Consider the following 21260-nt stretch of genomic DNA (forward strand, 5'->3'; position numbering starts at 1 on the left):
GATATTGATATACTGTACTTAATTCATCTGAAATTTCCTGATTGTGAGAAGTCCCTGATCCGAGTCTGTTATTCATTTAATCAATAGGCTTAGTGTAGACCTCGAGCCTCATACAAGTCTGTCAGGTCACATTTATGCCTTTGATGTAACAAAAGCATTTATTACATTCCTGGTGATGAGTTATACCTGTGTGCTGCACAACAGAACACCGCCTGTCCTGACATCCTTTTTACAGTGCACAGTCTTTTCACTCAAACACAACTACATCCTTTCCATGGAGCAGCAGGCCGCCAATTCTCAGCATAATCTTGGTCTGATTTCCTTAATCCTGGGTTTTGGGGTCAATGCACCTCATTTGGCTGCGTCTGTATTTTCAAAACCCATGCCCCCCTCCCTCCAGAAATTCAGCAGAATATATATTATGTAGAAATGTACTGGGCTGGGTTTCACAGGCTGGCAAAGTCCTTCTTCTCCCATCTACACTATTCTGGCTAGAACATTAGATTAAAAAAATGTTGGGACAGAATACATCTACAATCCTGATGGCTGCCCCATAATTAATTAACACTGGATGCAGCATTAATTACTTTAAGGCAAGGCCACCTCTCCTTTCTCTGGAGGGACTCCTGCTTTTGACAGCCATCAGCCAGTTAGACAGGCAGCCACTGCTGCTGTCCCAAGCTGTCCCTAAAACTGAGAAGGGCAGACTGACAGTTGGTCACACCAAGAGGGACAAAAGCGGACGAATCAGGTGACTGGGACGGTGGGGTTGGGGTATTGGGGTTCAAGAGGCTAGAGGGGAGATTAAAATGAGAAAGCAAATGTTCCAGTTGGCCAAGGGACATGCAACAGGAGACACACCCTCTACCTTGCCAAACACCAATCCACACATCTCCAGCTGCTAAGCTTGCCTAATGGCATAGTTTATGTGGGTAGGCTGCTGGGTGAGGCCCAAAGGTGCCCACTAATTGAAATTAATTAGTGAATTAATTGGAATTTTATGGGGTCAGGGAAGACATTCGGCACCCTGCCAGTCTTGCACCTATTAGGCCTCTACATGGTTTCTGAAAAATATGTCTTGAATCTCTTTCTGTAAGTAGGTACTTCTTCAGTGTGGATGGAGTATCATTACTATTATTAATGTACTTAACTCTTGCATTATTTCTTTAATACTATAATGTGGAAGACTCACAAAGTTACAGACACATTCACAAATATCAAGTGTTACCTTTCAATTCAAATGTGATATGTTCAAACAGTCTCAGTGACAAAACATTTCATTATCTTGCTGAGAAGACAGACATGATGCCACAGGGCAAAATGCCAAAATGTCAAACTTCAAGCAATCACGCTAATTAATACCACAAGAGCAAAGGGTACTATACGCTCTCCAAGCTCTCACGTAATTCAAGGAAGGAACAAGAGTTGAATGCATTCCTTTTGACTCCAAAGAATGGGTCCTACATATGAATGTGTATTGTTTCTAGCAAATGTAAATGAACCATGTTTCAAGCTTGAATTATTATTTTGGATTGTTTGTAATGTAGCAGTTAGTGCACTTGAAATTGTTCGGTAAGTGCTACTCACTTATGGAATCATATCCAATTATATTTATTGAGTTTTGGGGTTTACAAGAAAAGGTTTGTTCAGCATGGTCTGTACTGTGCCTATTATGAAGAACCAAAGGAAGATGCCGTTTGATCTGATCAGTCAGTCATTGGGATGTATAGCTGGTGTGCCTGGTATTCCGTCAGGAGTAGACTTCATGCTTAAAGTTGCTCAACTGCAGAACTCCTGTTTAGGCTAATGACAGGAGCTGTTTGTGGAAAGTACCACTCGTGGCCACTGCAGAGTAGCAGAATGACATGGTTTGCTTAATCCGTTGTTCACAAGTTTTGAAATTCCACCATCTGCGTTCAAAATTAGGCTAATGCAAAACATCGGACAAATTATACAGAAGTTTGATGGAGAAAGGACATGTTTGGAGAAGGGTTGGAGCAGGTGGTGGTATTACTTAACAATATATTAAATTAAAAGTTTTCCTCATCTTAGAAATTTCTTCAACATTTCCTTCAGCCAAAATTATTTTCACTTTAAAAGAAATCTCTTAAAGATTAAAAACCTTATGGAAATGTACTATTTGTGCCATTTTCATTCACTGCGCCGAAGAATGCATAAATTACTTAGATGCAACCCTCTTTGAAAATGTCTATCCCTTCCTTGTGTATGTCCAAAACACTTAGCCTTCACTTTTTATTAGCCTTCACTGTTTGTTTCAAACTACACAAATTAAGATGCAGCAACTCTACTGTTCAACAGCTCAAATTGAATTGATTACAACTAAGAATGAACAGAATAAGCCAACTTTAGCAACAGTGTACAGCAGGAAAAGGGAGAGGGAGTACATTAGAGATTTCATCTGTGATAGGACTTATGCTTGCACTCACTCTGTAACTGGCATCTGGAGCAGATTTGCTACAACAGACATTGAAGAACTAGATTACATCCAGTTAACTGAGCTCTAAACTGATTATGCATGTGCCAAACTAATGGATTACATTTGCAAGAGGAAAAATAACATCCAATCAATCTCAATTACTGCAGACCACACCAGCCCAGATAAACTTGAAAGTATCCAGCAACTACCCACAATAGCACCTCCCCTCCCCACCAATCGTTCTACGTATCAGGCTCAGGATATTAAGCCAGAAACTAAAGTAGCTGACGATGAAATACCATCACAGTGTTGCAACAAGCTGTAAAAAGACTGCAACCCTTTATGCACATTGTCTCTCCCAATATTCATTAACTAGGAAAAAAAGTACTGTGCCCTAGAAATTTACCTCAATATTTTTAATACGTGATTTTACAGTAATATAAACTGATATTGTGCACGCTGGTATGGATGGAATGGGGTTGAAATTCAACTTTGGTTGAGGTTTCCAGCTGAATTTCACCCCCATTGCTTCAGGATAAAGTGGGGAATAATAGGACAAGGTCATACAGGTGTTACTCAGTGCTTCTTTATAAAATTATATTCTATCCATATATTTATGTTTTCTTATAAATGCCTTCTGCTCTTATTAATAATGGGAACCCTACCTATATAAACTTGACAGGCTATACAATTCCCAACATCTGGCAGTCAGGGTACAGCAATGCCATTGCTGGCAGGAGAGTGTAATTACAGCATTGCAAATCTACAGAGGTCATCAATAGAAAAGAAAATGGTCAGGAAATGTGTGCAGATGCAAGAATATTAATTTTACAGATGTCAAACTAAATTGTATTTGTACAAAACGGCCAGCGTATACTTGGTTGGCTAAAATATTGGCTTGATAAAACCTAAAGTTGCCCAAACAATGATTGCTTTTAAAAATGAAAACAAAAGCAGGACTTTGGAATAATAGAGCGCAGACATCTTAATTAGAAGCACAGGTTCAGTTCTGAGCACTGATACTTATAGAAACTTGCTTTTCCCTCAACAGGTCAATAGTCCCAGCAAGCCACCAGGAGGAGCACTTTGTGCTTGCAGAATGTTCTGTCCATAGGAGAGACGCAAGGGAGGAAGTGAATGATCTTGCAGAAGCCCAGATTGTAAACTGTCCCACCATCCACAGAATAGGATAGTCAGCTGAAGGTAAAAAGAAGCAAAGGCCCTAAAGGGGGAAATAGAAGCTTTAAGTTGTTGAGCATTTGGAACACTGATACCTTCAGCAATGTTGTTTATGAATCCATAGAGTATTCTGAATCATTTATAAATCAAAATGTGTAGCAGCTTGTGAGTTCAGGAACAAAACATCAGCACCAAACTCTGAAGTGCACTCCGATACGCAATGTTATAGGAAGCTTCCATTCAAGTACATGTGTATACATAGACACATACACACAGATACACAAATACAGTGGAGAAGGGAGGCGAATACATACTTCCGAATACATGTTTGGGCTTGAAGCAGAGTTTCCTGCTCATGAACTAATCTGTACCAGGAGAATGCCACAACATGAAACAATGGAAAATCGAGGAAGAGTTGAACAGATGGAATCTGTAAGTTTTTATTTTACACCAATACTGAAATAAATTATTAACAAACAATAAGATTTACTGAAAAACCAAATTTACACCTCTTGATGGAATAAACTCCTCAAGTTTCTGGCTCCCCAAAAGTTTTGCATTGCCTCTACTAATTTTCAAATCCTGTTCCCAAAGGAAAATTCTATGCTTGAACTCTCACTCACTCCCACAAAAATTCTCAGCTTTGCAAACTTGATGTGGAAGAGAGTTGCCAGGAGATTTGCGTTTCTATTCAGAAAGTTGTGGGGGCGTGGGGGAGTTCAAGGAATCATGATGAGGGGCCTAAGGATCCAAGGTTCCCGGCTGTCTGAGGGCGAGGCAAGCCTTCGTGCATTGTCATTTGGTTAAAGTTATTCTTACACCTTTTTTAAAAAAAAGCTCCGTCAGTCCTTCATAATAATAAAGTGTGAAGCTGGATGAACACAGCAGGCCAAGCAGCATCTCAGGAGCACAAAAGCTGACGTTTCGGGCCTAGACCCTTCATCAGAGCCCTCTGATGAAGGGTCTAGGCCCGAAATGTTAGCTTTTGTGCTCCTGAGATGCTGCTTGGCCTGTTGTGTTCATCCAGCTTCACACTTTATTATCTTGGATTCTCCAGCATCTGCAGTTCCCATTATCTCCCTCAGTCCTTCAACCCACATTCTTCACACATCAAACCCAATTCATGGCTCCATCTATCTACTTCATGGCCCTGTACAGCTCTTATGCCAATTTAGCACCAACTCATGGCTTCAACCACTGTTCTTTGTCTTAACATTTACCATGTCAAAATGCCTAATATTCCCATTGGCAGATTAGGACTGAGGCTGCAATGAGATGAAGTCCTTAAGTATAGACTGAAGACTTCAACATTTAAACAAACCCTTGCCTGCTGACCCAGGTGAATGTAAAAGAATCTATCACACTATCTGAGGAACAGTGAGATTGTTCTGGTCAACATTTATCCCTCAATCCATACTTCTAAAAACAAAAATAATTAGTCATAAGAAACAGCACAGACAAGTTACAGCTTTGAGGCTTTAGTCAGATTTTTGACAGTTATTAGAAAAGCCTGAGAGACCTATTCACATAATGTCAGAAATGAGCAACCAATCATTTGCCTCCCTCACCTTTTTATTTTATAATAAATAACTCACAAATTATTCAATGTGATAACAGATTTCCACATAGATTATTCACGAATGAACAATTCTGAAAAAAAACGGTGCTCTGAAAAAAGTCACGAGACCCAAAATATTAACTCTGCTTTTGCTCCACAGATCCTGCCAGACCTGCTGAGTTTTTCCAGCAATTTTTGTTCTTTTGTTTCTGACTTCCAGCATCTGCAATTATTTGGGTTTTGTTTATTACTTAAACTGAAACCGCCTTCTTTGAAGAAACAGAAATAGCACCCACCACTGGTGCAAAAATGTGAAACAGAAGTGAGCAGTAGCAGTACCCGTGGCCTGAAGCTACAGTAGACAAGAAAACAAAACAGCAGTATAGGCGAAACAGGAGGGCGAAAAGCAGCAGAGCCAGAATGAGGTGAACAAACAAGGTTGCACCACACAATCTCAGGGAAGGACCAAAAATCCACGAGGAGGTAATCGGCAAACGTGATTGGACAAAGCCCAGCGGAAGTGGAACCACGATGCAGCCAAACTGTGATGGTATGTGAGATCAGCAGCCCTCAGTGACAAGTGGAAACAGGCACAGCGTGAGCCAAAAACAGCACATCAGTGAGTGAAACCTGAAGGCTGGAAACTTCGAGCTGTAATCAGAACTGGTAAAACACAGGGCAGGTGGGCCCAGATCAAACAGCAAGACAGGTGAAGTCCAGCAACTAGTGAAAACCATGACTACTGGCACAAGATGAAATGCAAAACAGGCAAAAGCTAATTATGCAATATCAAAAAAAAATGCTGCAAAATACCTCCTAAGAGATAAAACCTTTGAACTGCTTCAAAATGTGGAGGGTCCAGGCCACACCACACAATGACATAACTGACATCAAAGATTCCAACGTTTCGTTTCTCTCAGAACTCTTACCCAAGCCAGATAGAAAACTGGTTCTCATTTTGGTTGGAAAACTACACTGACAATTTACTACAACAAAGGGTTGCTGAAGATCTGGCCACATATGACAGGGTGGTGAAGGCTTTTGATGAGTGCTTTGAAATTAAACAGAACATTGTCTTCGAGTATGCAAGTACAACAGTCACACCCAAGACCCAGAACAGAGCACAGGCTCATTTGTGAATCACTTATATTGACATGCTGGCAATTGAAATATTGCTAATCAGGGATCAAATTGTCTTGAGGGTGTGCAGAAGTCCTGTAGTTTAAAGAGGATCTCAGATGAAATCAGGGTAGCCGGCAGGAGCTACAAAACAAGACAAACACCGAACAAAAGCGGAACTAAATTCATGTAACTAGTTTATGGAATCAGGATAGTTCATTAATCAAGGAGACTTCAACGTGTACACTTGTGGACAGCCAAGGGCAGAAGAGGGCACTGCAATAAATATCTCTTGTTCCAAATGTGGCACCAAAAGAGCTCACCAGAGCAAACTGTATCCACCACCAATGCAGTTTGTAATGCCTGTGAGAATTGAGCCCATTTCAAGGCAATGTACAAAAGCAAGAATCTTCCATCAACAAGACCAGTTCTCTGCCAGGGCCATGTAGATGCATGAGTGCCGGGCAGTTGAAGTCTCCCAGCTATTTGGACTGCCTTTCGTGGCCTTATTAGGGAAAACACCCAAAAGGATAGAGGATTTCTGGAGCACAGAGTTCTTCATTAACGGGCATAAGACAAGATTATAGGAGCAGCCGTTCCACCCTCTTAGATGATAGGCAGTAATCTCCTCCAGCCTTCCACAGGAGTCCCCTCAGCCTGGGGGAGACTCAATGAATGTCACAAGCCACATGACCACAATAACTGTGTACAGGAGGTGATACATTTCACAGCCACTAAATCCTCTAGCCCACTTAGCTTAACATTTATCACACGCAAGATGTCAGAAGTTATCACTAAAGATGTTTATGTAGGGCATTTACAAAGATTCAAAGTAGAGAGGCAGAGTCAACATGGGTTTGAGGAAGGGGAATCATATTTAAATGAATTATTGGAGTTCTTGAGGAAGCAACGTGTTGTAGGTAAAGGGGAAGTAGCAAATGTACTGTACAGTCATCTGATTAGGTACCGTATCAAAGATTATTGTGGAAAATAAAAGTTCATGGTATAGAGATGTGTTAGCATGGATGAAAGATTGGCAAACTGTAGGCATAAATCAATCATTTTCTGGTTGGCAAGGATGTAATGAGTGGTATGCCATAGGAGTCGGTGCTGGGTCCTCCACATTTTACAATTTATATACATGCCTTGTATGAAGAAGCCAAAGGTCCAGTTGCTAAATTTGCATGTGATACAAAAACAGGTAGGAAAGTTAAGTTGTGCAGTGGACAGAAAGAGACTACAAAGAGGCATAGAAAGATTTAGTGAGTAGCAAAAGATTTGGTAAATGAAGTTTAAGGTGGGAACATGTGAAATTGTCCACTTTGGCAGGAAGAATAAAAATGAGGTACATTACTTTTAAAAGTGGTGACAGATTGCAGATCTTAAGGTGCAGAAGGTTCTGTCATTTTAGTGCATTAATTGCAAAAGGTAAATACGGAAGTACAGAAAATCATTAGGATAGTTAATAGAATGTGATCACTATTGCAAGCGGAATTAACTCAGGGGGTTAAGCTTTTCAGCATATTACATCAAGTCTGGAGTACTGTGTACTGCATTGGTCACCTTATTTGGGAATGATGTAAATAAGTTAGAAGCAGTTCAGAAGTTTACTGGACTAACACCTGGAATGGGAGGGTTGTGTTATGAGGAAAAGTTGGACAGATTAAGCTTGTAAACGGATGCTGTAGAAGTGGCAAAATGCAAGGCAGCAACAGGATCTTTCAAAAAGCCCAAAAATTTTGACATTATCCTCCTGCAAAACGACCCTGCCTGTAGAAGAGATGTCGTAACAACTGACACAGAATCAATAGGAACAGCATCAAACTCTACTCCAGGGATCTCGGTGTGAAGTTGCAGAGATGGCACAGGCCAGAGTAAGTAAGGAACTAATTGAGATGACAGAAGTGTCTGAGCCCAAAGCAGCAACTGGGAGGACCTGAACAGGTGCCTCAAGGAATTTTGCACAATTGGAAATCTACTCCAGCAGGGAAGACGGGAGCTGGAGGCAACTTGCTAATGTCACCTAATGAGAAATCTAGTGGCCTGGGTTAATGCATTTGTAGATTGGTTCAAATCCCATCACACTGGCTCATGGAGTCTGAAGTGATGGTGACTATGAAACTACCAATGATTGCTGTAAAAACCCATCTCATTCATTGATGCCTTTAGCAAAGGAAATGTGTCATCTTTCTCCTGTTTGGTCTTCAATTAACTTCAGTAAATGATATCGAATTGGATCAGTTTTCATTGACTTATAGATAACTTATAGTTGACGTTTCAGATTGGGACTCTGCTTCAGAAAGACTCTTTTATCTGAAGAAGGGTCCCAACCCAAAATGTCAGCCTTCTTGCTCCTCTGATGCTGCCTGGCTTGCTGTGTTCTTCCAACTCCACACTGCGTTATTTCTGATTCCAGCATGGCAGTTCTTACCCTTTTCCTGATGAAATGGAGATGATTTCTACAGAACCTTTGCAAAAACTTAAAAGCCAAAAGGGAGGTGTTTCCCTACAATCCAAACCAGGGAAATACCAATCAGAGTTAGCTGAATGTCAACCGAATGGGGTGGGAACATGACAAACATTTCAGTCTGCCGGTGAGACCAGAGAATGCATTCCATTATGGAGAATTCCACATAGAAAAAGGAAGAGCCAAAGTTCACCTTGACTGTTAAGAAGGAAGCACACAACCAGCGCCAATCTTGCTCATCCTCCAAGGGGCCAAGAAAATTGGTCAATGCTAAAGACTTGTCATTATTGGTTCAGTAGGTTACAGGTTAATAACAGAAAAAAAAGTTGACATGTTAATAATGAGAAAGGGTAACGTTCAGCAACAGGATGGATTCTTGCAGGCAGATGTAGTATGAGGCTGCAGGTGTCAATAAGATGGTCAATGGCATCATGTATGTCCCATGCTTAGTGGGTAGACAGACCTACTCCAAGGAAATTACCAAGAATCTCCCTGGCTCTGTAAATAATGCATAATGTTCAATAAACAGTTCTGACTTTGAAGATCTGCTTCATGCCCATCTCAAAGCACACTTGCTTATGTGTAACTAAAATTGAATATTACAGATGTGAACACAACATGTGAGTGACTAAACCATGCAGGTTAACCAGATTCATTTTGAAGCTTGAAAAATGTGTTTATTCAAGAGGTCTTTTGTGGCCACAGCAGAGATAGTTATTCAAACTCAGTTTTGATTATTTTAAAATACCTTATTTCCTGAACACATATTAAATATGGTCAGTTTATCAATGGATTCTGACAAAGGTCATCAATTTGAAACATTAATTCCTTTTCCATCTCGAGATGCTTCCAGTTCTGTTGAATATTTCCAGCATTTTCTGTTCTTACAAGATCCTCAGCATTTTGCTGGAAGTAAAATCTTTGTGTCTTCATGCATTTCTTGCAGCACCACATCAAGGAGGGTGTAATTACAACATGACAGGTTGACACAGACAATTTTCATTCTAAATGGGGGCACAGTAATTTTATACGAAAATACAAAAATCAGGGCAGAATATTTGACGTGAAAATGGGAACTAGATATCCTGTGGTGCCTGACCCAAATGTCTTTCTGGCTCCTAAGCATGACTGTAGGGTCAAGAAAGGTATTAGCTAAATAGAATTTTCCCCACAACTAGTCTAAAATGTTTCATATTTAAAAGTGCCATTATGACAGGAAGACTTACCGTATTGGGCCATACATTTCTGACTTTTTAATAACTCTTCCTAAACCATGAAATCACATTATTTAATGCAGTACTGGAGTAAATGTTTCATTCCTGGATTCTAGCAAACAGGCCTACAGAATGACATTTAAAGCATGTTAAATGATAGAGTTAAGTTGTGTGGTTCTTTGATGCATTATGCAATCAAATTGTGCACAGAAACTGTTCCCAAAAACACAGCTGTTCTGTGATTCTATCTTTTTTTCTTTAAATGGAACAGCTTTACTGGCAGGAAAGCTGGACTGAAAAAAAATTGTCCCAAAGCTACTGCCAAGTTGGGTTAACTACAAGTCTGTGCCTGACATTGAGTGGAAGGTAAGTGGAATACGGCTGGTAGATTTATGGCCATTTGTACCTGATTGTTCATACTAAAGCCATTATGGAATGATTAGAGAAAAAGGTGAAGCTTTAAGTCCAGTGAAAATCAATACAACTGTCTACAGCAATTCAGCTGCCTGAGTCGAGTACCATTAACTGGATCTTTATCCCGTCTTAGGTTACACTGAGCTGGGTACAGGCTTACTGCATGCCTACCTGAACGGTTTTCTGAAATCAGGAGGTTAAGCCATCTTTCTCCACTTCCATAAACAATGATATTTGGACTTGAAAGTTGCTACAAATTATAAATTACACCCAATATTATGAAAACTGTGTAAGAGCTGTTGAAAACTACATCTTAATGTTTGTCAGCGCTCCCCAGCACTCTTTTATTTCCCACTCAATGCATCACAATATGCCTACAACACCGACTTTTCCATACAATGATATCACAATATTGACACCCTCTCAAAGCAATATAAAAAGGAAACTGATGGTAACACTAAATATCCTCATTCATTAAAAAAATTTAGTAAAGTCACCGTTTTGGCATTGGGCTGTGTTTCAAATCTCAATCTCACATTTTAGAAAAGCACAGTTTTGTATTCACCTCACTGGAAGGTTTTAAAATGCAATCTTTCTTTATGGATAATAGTTGTTTCAGCAGTAATTTCTGTTCATGAGGGTAAGGAGTTTAGAGGGAAGTTAAGAAATAAGGAGTGAGCTCTTGCTAAGGCTGAGTCAGCATCTGCTAAGGAGGCAGCAAGGTGGAAAGTCAGGAGGAGACCTGCACTGCCTTGTCCAAAGAAAGGCCTGCCGACTCTAATCACAATCAGGCACTGGTGAGGCCAGGGGCAGACGTGGATCTGGAATTAATGCCTCAGGAACCGAAGTCATAATCAGCGAGGGGTGCAGGCAGGCCAATCAGAAGACAGAAGTTCTTGCACTCAGCAGCACCACAGAGGATGCTGTCACTACTGGCAGAGATTGCTGAGCATCAACGAGTCTTTTGGACCAGGCTCTGTAATTGAACACTTAAGGGCCTCAAATAGTGTCAGGTCAGGCAGGCCAAACTGACTGGGGATTTACCCACCCTTGAGTATATTTTAGTGGAGGTGCAACGGGTAGAGTTTGGCTTTACCACCACCCCACCTACCCTATCTGCCTCCGAGCTCACCACATCCAGGAGCAGAAGATTGCACCCAAGACTGATAACTACTTATGCTGAAGCCTTTTACATCTTTTCTCATATTCTCTAAGTCACTTGTTTTTAAGAGAACTAACTTTCATGGTGAATAATATCACAGATCAGTCATGGCACATACATGAAAACATGCAGCAAGTTTACATCTATCCATTCATGTTTCTTAACTCTTTAAAGTTCTCCAAAAAAACAGTCATTCACACAGAGTAGTCAAGAATGTTAGTTGGCTCATTTGAAGAACGTGAGCTGTAAAGGAGAAATACAGCAACTGCTTCTGCAGATGAGTTGAAACCAGCTCTTAATTCATACCATGTGTGATCTTGAAAGAAGTTAAAAACAAACAATTTAAACCTTTGGGATTTAAAGTGGGACTCAGCTCCTTTTGGGCAACAAGCTGTCCCAGACCTCAAAGAGGGAGGTATTTCTGAGAAGTCTGACCTTACATTTGCCAGAAGAATAGTCTCCAAATGTATAGTACTGCATATTTATATTGCCAGGAACAAAAATAAATTTAACATTAGTTATTTTTGCTGCAAGTTCCAAAACCTAAAACCCTTATTTCTCAAGTACTAAAAGCTGCAATTTCAAGACTCTAACATCTAAGCACAAACAAAAACACAATAGTCTCCTGCAGGGTTCCCACCAGAAAGGCTTGCACTATAATTTTATATTTCATTCATCAGTCCTAGATATGTCAAACCCATTCATCAATCACAACATCACACAAGGAACATTAAAGCTATAGAGAACACAACATATTAGATTTTATGCTAAGTTTAAGCATTAGACATTTTTGTTTGAGCAAGAGAGATTAATCTTGATTAATGGCATCATCAGATTAAAATTACTCTTTGCTACAGGCCAAGCTGACAGGACCTTTTTCAAGAATTAAAAATATTAGCATGCTCATTTGAAATGCAATGACATAAGCACTTGAATGTAAAGAGACACACTTAAAGTTAAGGCATATGAATAGTGTTGAGGTCATCTCCAATTTTAGCAATAAAAGGCCAACAGGTTCAACTACAGTGTATGATGATTCTTACCACTTGCCAATAAATTATCCGAGGCAACCACATCAGAAACATTTACTTGCCCACTGAAAATAATTTTGTTTTGTTCCATATGTTTCTTTCTCAAAGTGATAAAGACCAAGGGAGTAAAAGCCAAGAAGGTGAAAGTGAGCTAAGAGAGGGAAAAAAGGGAAAGAGAGAAGTAAAAGAGAGGATGCAAGAGGCAGGGCCAGAAAAGGAGAAATAAGGGCGTGGTTAAGAGAATGTTCTGAAGAGGGCACAGCCTCAGATAGGAATCACTGCACAAGGGACAGTTACGCAGCACAATTTTCTTGTTGATTACTGCAAATGTAACAATGTGAGAACTCCAAGTAGTTCTTCTTTATTTTAAATAGGCAAAACTGAGTTTGAGGAAGGGTGTGCATTGATGCACATCAGCCAAACTAAGAAGGTGTAAGTCATAAAATTCAATCTGGGCAAGGACAGCATTTTTACCCATCCCTTGTTGCCCTCAATATCTTGCAGTGGTTTGAAACATAGTACCTCGCAAGGCCATACGTGACAGAAGTTAAGAATCAAGCACATTGGAGTTACTGAAGTCGCATATACGCCAGGCCATGTAACATTGGCCAATTAGTGCACGTAATGGGTTTTCATATCTGACAATTTCAGGTTCATTTAAAAGAATCAACTTATTTTTCCAGACTTTATTTGAACTGAATTAAGATTCTCCAATATTATGATGGGATTTGAACACATATTACTTAAAACTTGCACAATGGCTGCAGGAATCCATTGTGAAATGAGGGACAAAAGCCCAGCATCAGTCAGGGAAAGGGCAAGTAACATACAGAGAGATTTGGATGAGGAGGGGAGTATCAAAAACATAAAGCAAGGGGAACATGACAGTGAACAATACATTTCTAAGATCTGTGGCACACTAAGGTGCTATGGGCCACTCTTACTTTGATTCAAAAGCATAAAACTACAAAGCATATAATGTAACACTGCACACAGCAGGAATCCAAAATTACCTAACTGATGGAATGACTGGTCAACAATCAAAGATGTAATAAAAATTATTTCAGGGTGTGAGTTTGGGTAAGGCAGACAGGTGCTGCCATTATTGGTCTGCATAAAAGCCTGGAATTAGAAATACAATATATATTGGTCAAGTTTATAGGTGAATAAATTGCTGCAGTGAAGATGGGAGTTGAACCTGTCTGATTTATCAACCAAGAAACTGCACAGAGGCACCAAGGTAACAGTTAAAAGTGGGCAGAAATAAGTTAGGTAACAGTCTGTAAAGGTAAGTACAAGGTTTTACACATTACAAAAATAAATGTGGGTATGTTAATGAATAATAGTAAGAAAGGTCACAAACAGAGTGAAAGAGATCATGAATTGGTAGATTAAAAAATGATCACGTCCAGTCAGCACAGAGCAGTAATTAACAAGTCAAGCAGACTTTGGAGGTACACAAATGAATGCTCTGGGATTTTGAAGCTAATGCTGTGATCAGGCTGTTGCTTTTGAATTCACGCTGGTCATTAATGGAAGCACCCAAGCCCCAGACATGGTGCAGAGAAGAGTCAAAGGGTAGACCTTCGATATCAAAGGACCGAGTTGGAGAAAAGTTAGAAATCTTGGATTTTTTAGCCTCGCAAGTCGGAAAACAGCAAGGAGTTTTACAGAAATGGGATATCGAAAAGCTAAATTCTGAATATGATTTCAAACTAAGCTGTCACTGCAGGGCAAGTAGATATGGGAATGTAGCCAACAAAGTATTTCCCAGCTGGGGCTAGGAAGCATTTCTTCTTAGAAACAACAGTCAAATACAGGAATCATGGAGACAGAAGCTTAAGTAATTCAAGAGACAATTGGATGTGTGGAGCAAAATTAGAGAATTCTATGAAAGAATGTTAGCTAGGTGGACCAAACAACCTCTTTGAACTATGCTTATCTTTATAGGGCTCTTGTGGCACAGTGGTAGTGTCCCTACCTTTGAGGTAGAAGGCCCAGGTTCAAGTCCCACCCATTCCAGAGGTATGTAACAACATCGGTGAGCAGCTTGGTTAGAAAATAGTTCTAAAAAACATAAAATACTTAACTTTATAAACTCTGCATTGAGTGAGGGAATTTGTTAAGAGAGTCGTAAAGCATGTGGTTTGAACTGATATTGTCGAACCAATAGGAGAGGCAGAAAATGCATGGCTCATCACTACTATCTTCTCAATGGCAACTAGGAATATGCAACAGTGAAGCAGATATCCCATGAACAAATATAAGGTGAATGAAAGAGAAGGAGCAAGAAGCATGGAGTAGGTAGGAGAAGGAAGTGATGAGTTCATTGTAATGTCTTATTTTTACCTAACAACTTTGCTGTTAACATTTACACAACTCAGATGATGCTACAATGGTAGGCAACCCCTGCACCCTATGTTTGGTACTGACTATGAGCTGGGCAGATAAAATAGGCAGTCATTTGAAACCTATTGAGCAATTACCCGAAGAGTCAATATTAGGAAGTTTCATGTTTAACCCTGGTAAAATAGATACGCATTTTAAAGGAAAAAACCTGCTTCATGGCACCCACCCCCAACACCACCCTCAATTCCACCAACTGCATATACAGGTGATCTCATAGATTTGCTGCTCCATTTGATGTGACAGCAGTAAAATCAAACAATTTTTGTTTCGTAACCCTAAATACATCTAACTTAGGCAATATTTATTTCTCATCTAAGCCCACTTCTCCTAAGATTGCTGTGTTAACCAACTGTACAAGAAGCATTAACTCAATAGCAAAGATTCCAAATTTCACATTTTTGGATAAGTTAAGCCATATTTAAGCATTACAGTTGTACTGAGATTTTGCAGGGGAGCCTTATTTCAAAGGTAAAAATGACAACCTCAGAAAGAGCCTCCAATCCCAACTACTTGTTTTAGTTACAACAGGAGGACGGTTTAATGATTGTTGTCTAGTTCGACTTGTGGATGTCTACATTGTGACATTTCCTACCTTATATAGTTTCAAGCTGGCCTCATGCCTTGAGTTGACAGTGTGCAATCGCAGCTTTTCAATGCTGTTGGTGTAGTAGTCGCATGCGTTGCATTTCAAGTGCACTGGATTCCCAATCGCTACACATTTCAGTCGCCACTCATTGGCCTTGCCCCCTTCCTTGATGTGTGCTACGAGCTGGTATTTTTGCACATGCTTATCTGTCTTACAGTGCAACTGGAAGTTGGCCTTAAGCTGGGTGTTATAGCGGCAGAGCTTACACTGGTAGGAGTCACCAATGACTGCTTTCCATTCCTCCTCGGGCAGGTGGCGCTCAATGTTCATATGTAGGCTGAGTGTCTCCAGGTTGTCCGTAGTGAATCGGTTGCAGACCGCACACTGAAAAAGCTTCAAAGAAGGGTCATTTGTGGTCGTGAACGTTTCGCCAAGGTTCATGAGTTCTTCTGACACCAGCTGCCCGCCTCCCAGTCGCATGTCAAGAGGAATCTCACCACCAACTGCACAAGACCAAGAATAAAAAAAGAAAGATTAAACGAATGGTAACAGTCGTAAAAATTATGAGAGGTGATGGTCATACACTGTAAGATATTGACTTGTTAACAAACCCGATGATACAGTCCTCATAAATCCTCTTCCAAAGCTAGCACTGACAATACTGTCTATGTTAATGAGGTCTATTCGACCTACCAATACCTGGGGATAACATTGGCATGGTACAAATTGTTTATGCAAATATATTGGCAGATCTACTGCAATGTTCGACTGGTACAGACAATAGTGACAGATGTATATTCATTTCAGCTGTTGATGGTAAGCTGTGCACGAAAGTCTGCTTTAGGCTCATGTCTCTGAGTACAAAACTAGCTGGTCAAAATTCATTTCACTTGTGATCAGTTATTAGCCTTCAGGGACAGTGATTCCTATCAGCTAATGCCAGATTAGATTTGAACTGTAGCCTCTACAGGTTTTAAAGATAAAGACTCAGCATGCACATGGCAAAAGGAAACGTGGGCAAAACTTGGCTGATCACACTCAAAACAACTTGCTTTTGAGTTTCCAGTGTCAGCAGTTTTAGTTGAAACATCATTTTAGAATGCAGAGAAAAAAAAGACCAATTATTTATTTCAATAACTTTCAGTACCCAGTATATTGATGTTAGGGACCATTTTGATGTCATGTTAAAAACAAACACAAGGCCACTTTCTGCATTTATCTGGATTCCAAACAGCAGCTCAAGTCTAAAGCAATTCAAATGAATAATTTTTAAGCACATTACTGCATTATTTTTAATACCAACAACTCCTTTATATAGCCCTACTTTCCTGAACACTGTGGGATTTCTCACTATCTTAGTGACGATTGGTCCAAATATCATGTTGAAACTACACTCCAAGCCAATCAAAACCTGAAAGAGAAATGACAGGTCTACACCTTTAGTAAATATTCTTTTTACAAATTTCTAATTCGTGGTGTCATTCCAAAATTTTAAAGTTTTTTTTAATATATTCAGTTATGAACAAGGTTATTGAGGGTCTCTGGTACAATGAATTTTTTATTTCAGATATTCATCATTTGAAATATCAGATTTTACCTTTTTAAATGAAATGTGAAATAAGGGCTTCCTGAGGCAACACAAAGTATAGAATGGCAACTCAAAACTGATCCTGGTCTGTTGACGGGCATAGACATGGGAGAAACAGTAACATTCTCAATGTGTTCAACTACAAGGTGAAACAATTGGTAGCTTGGGAAAAAGGGATGAAGTTTAAAAAAAAATTCAATACGCAAAGCAGTTTTAAATAGCTGTAGTGAAACTTATGTTATGTTTCAGCAACAGCAGAGAGGTAGAGCTAATTATCCCATTACTGCGTCAATACATCCATTTAACAGAGTTGTGTCAGTGCCAGTGCGATGGGTGATCTCATCAGTGGAAGGTGAAAACCTCTGTGCTTTACAGATCTGTCTAATGCCTCTTACTACACAATCTTTAATACATCATTGACCAGGTAAAACCATGAGCTGACCTTGTCCAACTTACAGTAAATTAATAACAACTCCTTTATTTATAGCATAAAAGCTCTACAACTGTGAATGGCACTTCCTAATTTCATAAAATTCCAATTCTTAGGAATAATTAGCTTTAAATGCACCATACAGCTTATACTCTTTTAAAGATGAGATTGTTAATATGTGCTCCCTTGCTGCCAAACCCCATCCAGTTTTCAGTCCCCCAGACTGAAGTTCTACAACCTTGCAATGCTCCACCTAGCGGTCTGGCTGAGAACTTGGAAAATCCACGCAGTTTTGAACAATGGTGACAGTTTGAACTCGGATTTCCAACGTAACTATTGGTCCGTTTGGATCAACAAGATTCTGTCAAACCCTGGCAAGAGGAACTCAAATTTGCCAGTACAAACTGACATTTAGAAATAGTGTCTCCGGACGGTTTAAAATAAACACTCAAGGGAGCTAAAATGTTCAAATGCTATTAGAGGTCCTTGTTCTCCTGGCAATTACTGCCGATGTTGAACAGCACAGTCAGTTTTAATCAGAATGAGCAGAAAGGTGCAACCTTGTAAATTGATTTGTAATAAGGTACTACTCCTTCTTTAAAATAACTGGTCATCTGCCAATAGGTCTCTGCCAATTTTGCTCTTCTGCCAACTAACTGGTAGAATAAGTGCAACATGCATGAAAGGACAGGGATGATTTTCCCTCGACTTTCTTGTTTTGCTAGCAACTGGTCTCATGATAGTTCATGAACTATCGGAAGTTAACTATGCAACCATCATTAAGTGAAATCTTCTCCCTGGTTCTGCATGGCAAAGTGCCATCATACTTCTACCAAAGATTGTGCTGGCACTGCCATGTAGACAAATACTTGCTCCATCAGCATAACATTTGGTTGTTCTGAGTCAATGCTATGATCATGGCAAATTCAAGACTTCTCTGAGATGAGTGCATAAGCTATCTTCATTTCTTCAACAATTGCCTTTAAAATTTAATCATCATGTTGGCTTTCTGCATACCAATCAGTGGACATAAAAATATTTAAATCTAAACTTAAGCTGTAGTACTAAAGCTGAGAGAAGATTTTGGCTTCTGTTGGTCAAACATGTAAGAGTTGGTCCTGTCATCAAAAACTGAACCAGCCCCATTAATGTTGAAGAAATTCAATAAAAAGTGTAATTTCATGTATTGTTGGCTCTGCGGTTTCAGTCTGATTATAATGTGCATAAATGTGCTATTTGGTTGCTGTTTCCTTTCAACCAAATTAGTTAATGCATTTGTGTACGTGATAGACAGAATGCCCAACTATATTTTATAGCAGGTAACATAGTGGGACCTCCAGTGAATTCTTTCCTAATCTTTCTGAATCTGATTGCACTACCTTACTGTGTTCACATGCATAAGAACTGATCAGAGATGGCAAAGACTTGAGTTTGAGTTTCAAATTTGATTTATTGTTGTCATGCGTACTGAAATACAGTGAAAATTGCTGTTTTGTATGTTTTATAGAGGCAAATTGTACCATACAAAGCGCATCAGGATAGTAGAACAGATTGCAGAATACAGTGATACTGCCACAGAGAAGGTACAGAGAGAGAGACATCAGAATTAATATTTGAGAGGTCTGTTCAAGAGTTAGATAACAGCAATGAAGTTTCCAGTCATTGTACAATTCTACTGAGACTACAGCAAAGGAGCAGGATATTCTGTCTGATTGGTATATGCTGGCACTTTTATCACCATGTAAGCATTCGCTTCTCAACCTTTCATCTAAGCATACCCATATATCCTATACTCCTTTCTATCTCATGTGCTCAGCTAGCTTCCCTTCATGTGGCTATGCTATTTGTTTCAACTACTCCTTTGGGTAGCAAATTCTATACTCTGATCACTCTTGGGATAATGAGGATTCTCTTGAATTCCCTACTGGATTTAAATGTTACAACAATACAGAATAACTATATCAACACCGTCTAAATTTACTACAGTTCTGAGCTTAAACCTTGGTATCGCATCTGTTTCCTTACTTCAACATAATCAGATTAGCAAAAAAAAAGGCAAATAAAATTATTCAGAAGTGTTCAACGAGCAATGAGTTCAGAAAAAGTACAATATTTCTAAGTCTGTTGAAAGCACCTTCAATATGAATTTGAAAAAATAACTGTGAACTTTTCTTTACTGATATTAACTTGAAAACACAGATTGCAAAGCTACAGGCAATTCAACATACAAATCAGAAATAAACCTCAGCAATACATTTTCAAAGACAGCCCCACATATGAATATGATGTGATGCTACAAATTTCCACTACAGACTAAGATAAAAACCGAAAAGGAAGCAGAAGGGAGACTAAACACAGGGAGAGATTCATTTTCTGGAATATTTTACTCAAAAAGTATTTGTGAAATGACAGTTTGTCTAAAAATCCAAAAAATTTGCAGTATTTCCAAACATTCAACCCTCCAATATTATACATTAGTGAAAGGTATACAATTTATATCTGCACTGGTTTGATTCACTTGATTTATATAAAATTTGTTTTAGTTTGCATGGTTCAACCACTATCACAGTAACAATGAAAGATTTGTATGCAAGAGGAAGGGGCAGTTTGAGGCATATGCTGCAAATGTCAACATATTACGGATCTTTGAACCTAACTTTCCAATGTTTTTCTTTCTTCTTTGATCAGTCCTTGTCAACATAGAAGACAGGGCACAGATGAATCCAGCGGTTTGAGATATTTGTTCTTGCTTTGGTGCTTTCAATGACTTGTGAGCCACAAAGTTACTAAGAATATGCTTTGATTTTTATTATTACAGATACAAGACAGGAGAACATGAGAAGAATTCCTGCTACCATATTCACACAAGCATCAAAAAGCATTGTGAAAAAATTCGATTATAATTTGGCTACACACAAATACCGGAACAATTTTTTCTTCCAGTGGTTATTAAGAGATATAAAGAAAGCTCTCTGAGCTCTAATAGCACATTATCGGTATATTGTGTGGATTTCCTACTGAGCTGCTCTCTGGTCATGAGCCCTAACTTTAATATATATACTTTCTCTGTAGACCGAATGTGATAAAAGCTCTTGCTTTACTACTTTTATAAAATGGGACTTGAGCTCAATTTTCAGAGAAGTATTTTCCTTTCCTACGTGGACAGAGCAGGCAATGCTTGTCACTTAAAATTTCAATAGCCATTTCTCTTTCAGCCACTCATCAGGAACAATGGTTAAATAATGTTCACTCAGTAACATCCTTGTCATCAATGATCGGGAGAAGCAAATTACTATTGCCATCAAAGACAACAAAAGAACAAATTGTTTTTGATAGTTTATGAACCATTGTGATTTATCAGTTTCTCCTATTTTTTCTTACTTCCTGACTTCAAGTTACTCTGAAGTTTAATTATTTTTGGTGTATTGACTTTGTGACTTGCACTATTTGATCAAGTTTGGCCATAAAGTAAATAAAGTAACTCCACAGAGGCCAGAATCCTGCCACCAAGTTAGCTTGATTTACGCATGGAGAGTCCTTGGCACTGAGTCTCCCCCACAGCCAGCTCTCAGAGTGAACAAGGTGTCAGCCAGGGCGCCCTGACTGGACCAGATTAACAACCCCAAACAGGGAACTCATATTCTATGCGGGCTACCTAGCTGACGT

At 39.3% G+C, this 21260-nt stretch overlaps 1 protein-coding gene across 4 annotated transcripts in view; it reads right to left on the minus strand.

The window, feature by feature from the left end:
* The window catches only part of zfhx3b (zinc finger homeobox 3b), a 499602-nt gene that overhangs the window by 295674 nt on the left and 182668 nt on the right, over positions 1 to 21260 (minus strand). For all 4 annotated transcript variants that reach the window (XM_048546438.2, XM_048546439.2, XM_048546435.2 and 1 more), the window contains one exon: positions 15583 to 16079. In XM_048546438.2, coding sequence (XP_048402395.2) covers positions 15583 to 16079 — 497 coding nt within the window. The remainder of the gene's footprint in view (positions 1 to 15582; positions 16080 to 21260) is intronic.

Source organism: Stegostoma tigrinum, chromosome 16, assembly GCF_030684315.1.
Source record: "Stegostoma tigrinum isolate sSteTig4 chromosome 16, sSteTig4.hap1, whole genome shotgun sequence".
In the NCBI taxonomy this organism is placed as follows: domain Eukaryota; kingdom Metazoa; phylum Chordata; class Chondrichthyes; order Orectolobiformes; family Stegostomatidae; genus Stegostoma; species Stegostoma tigrinum.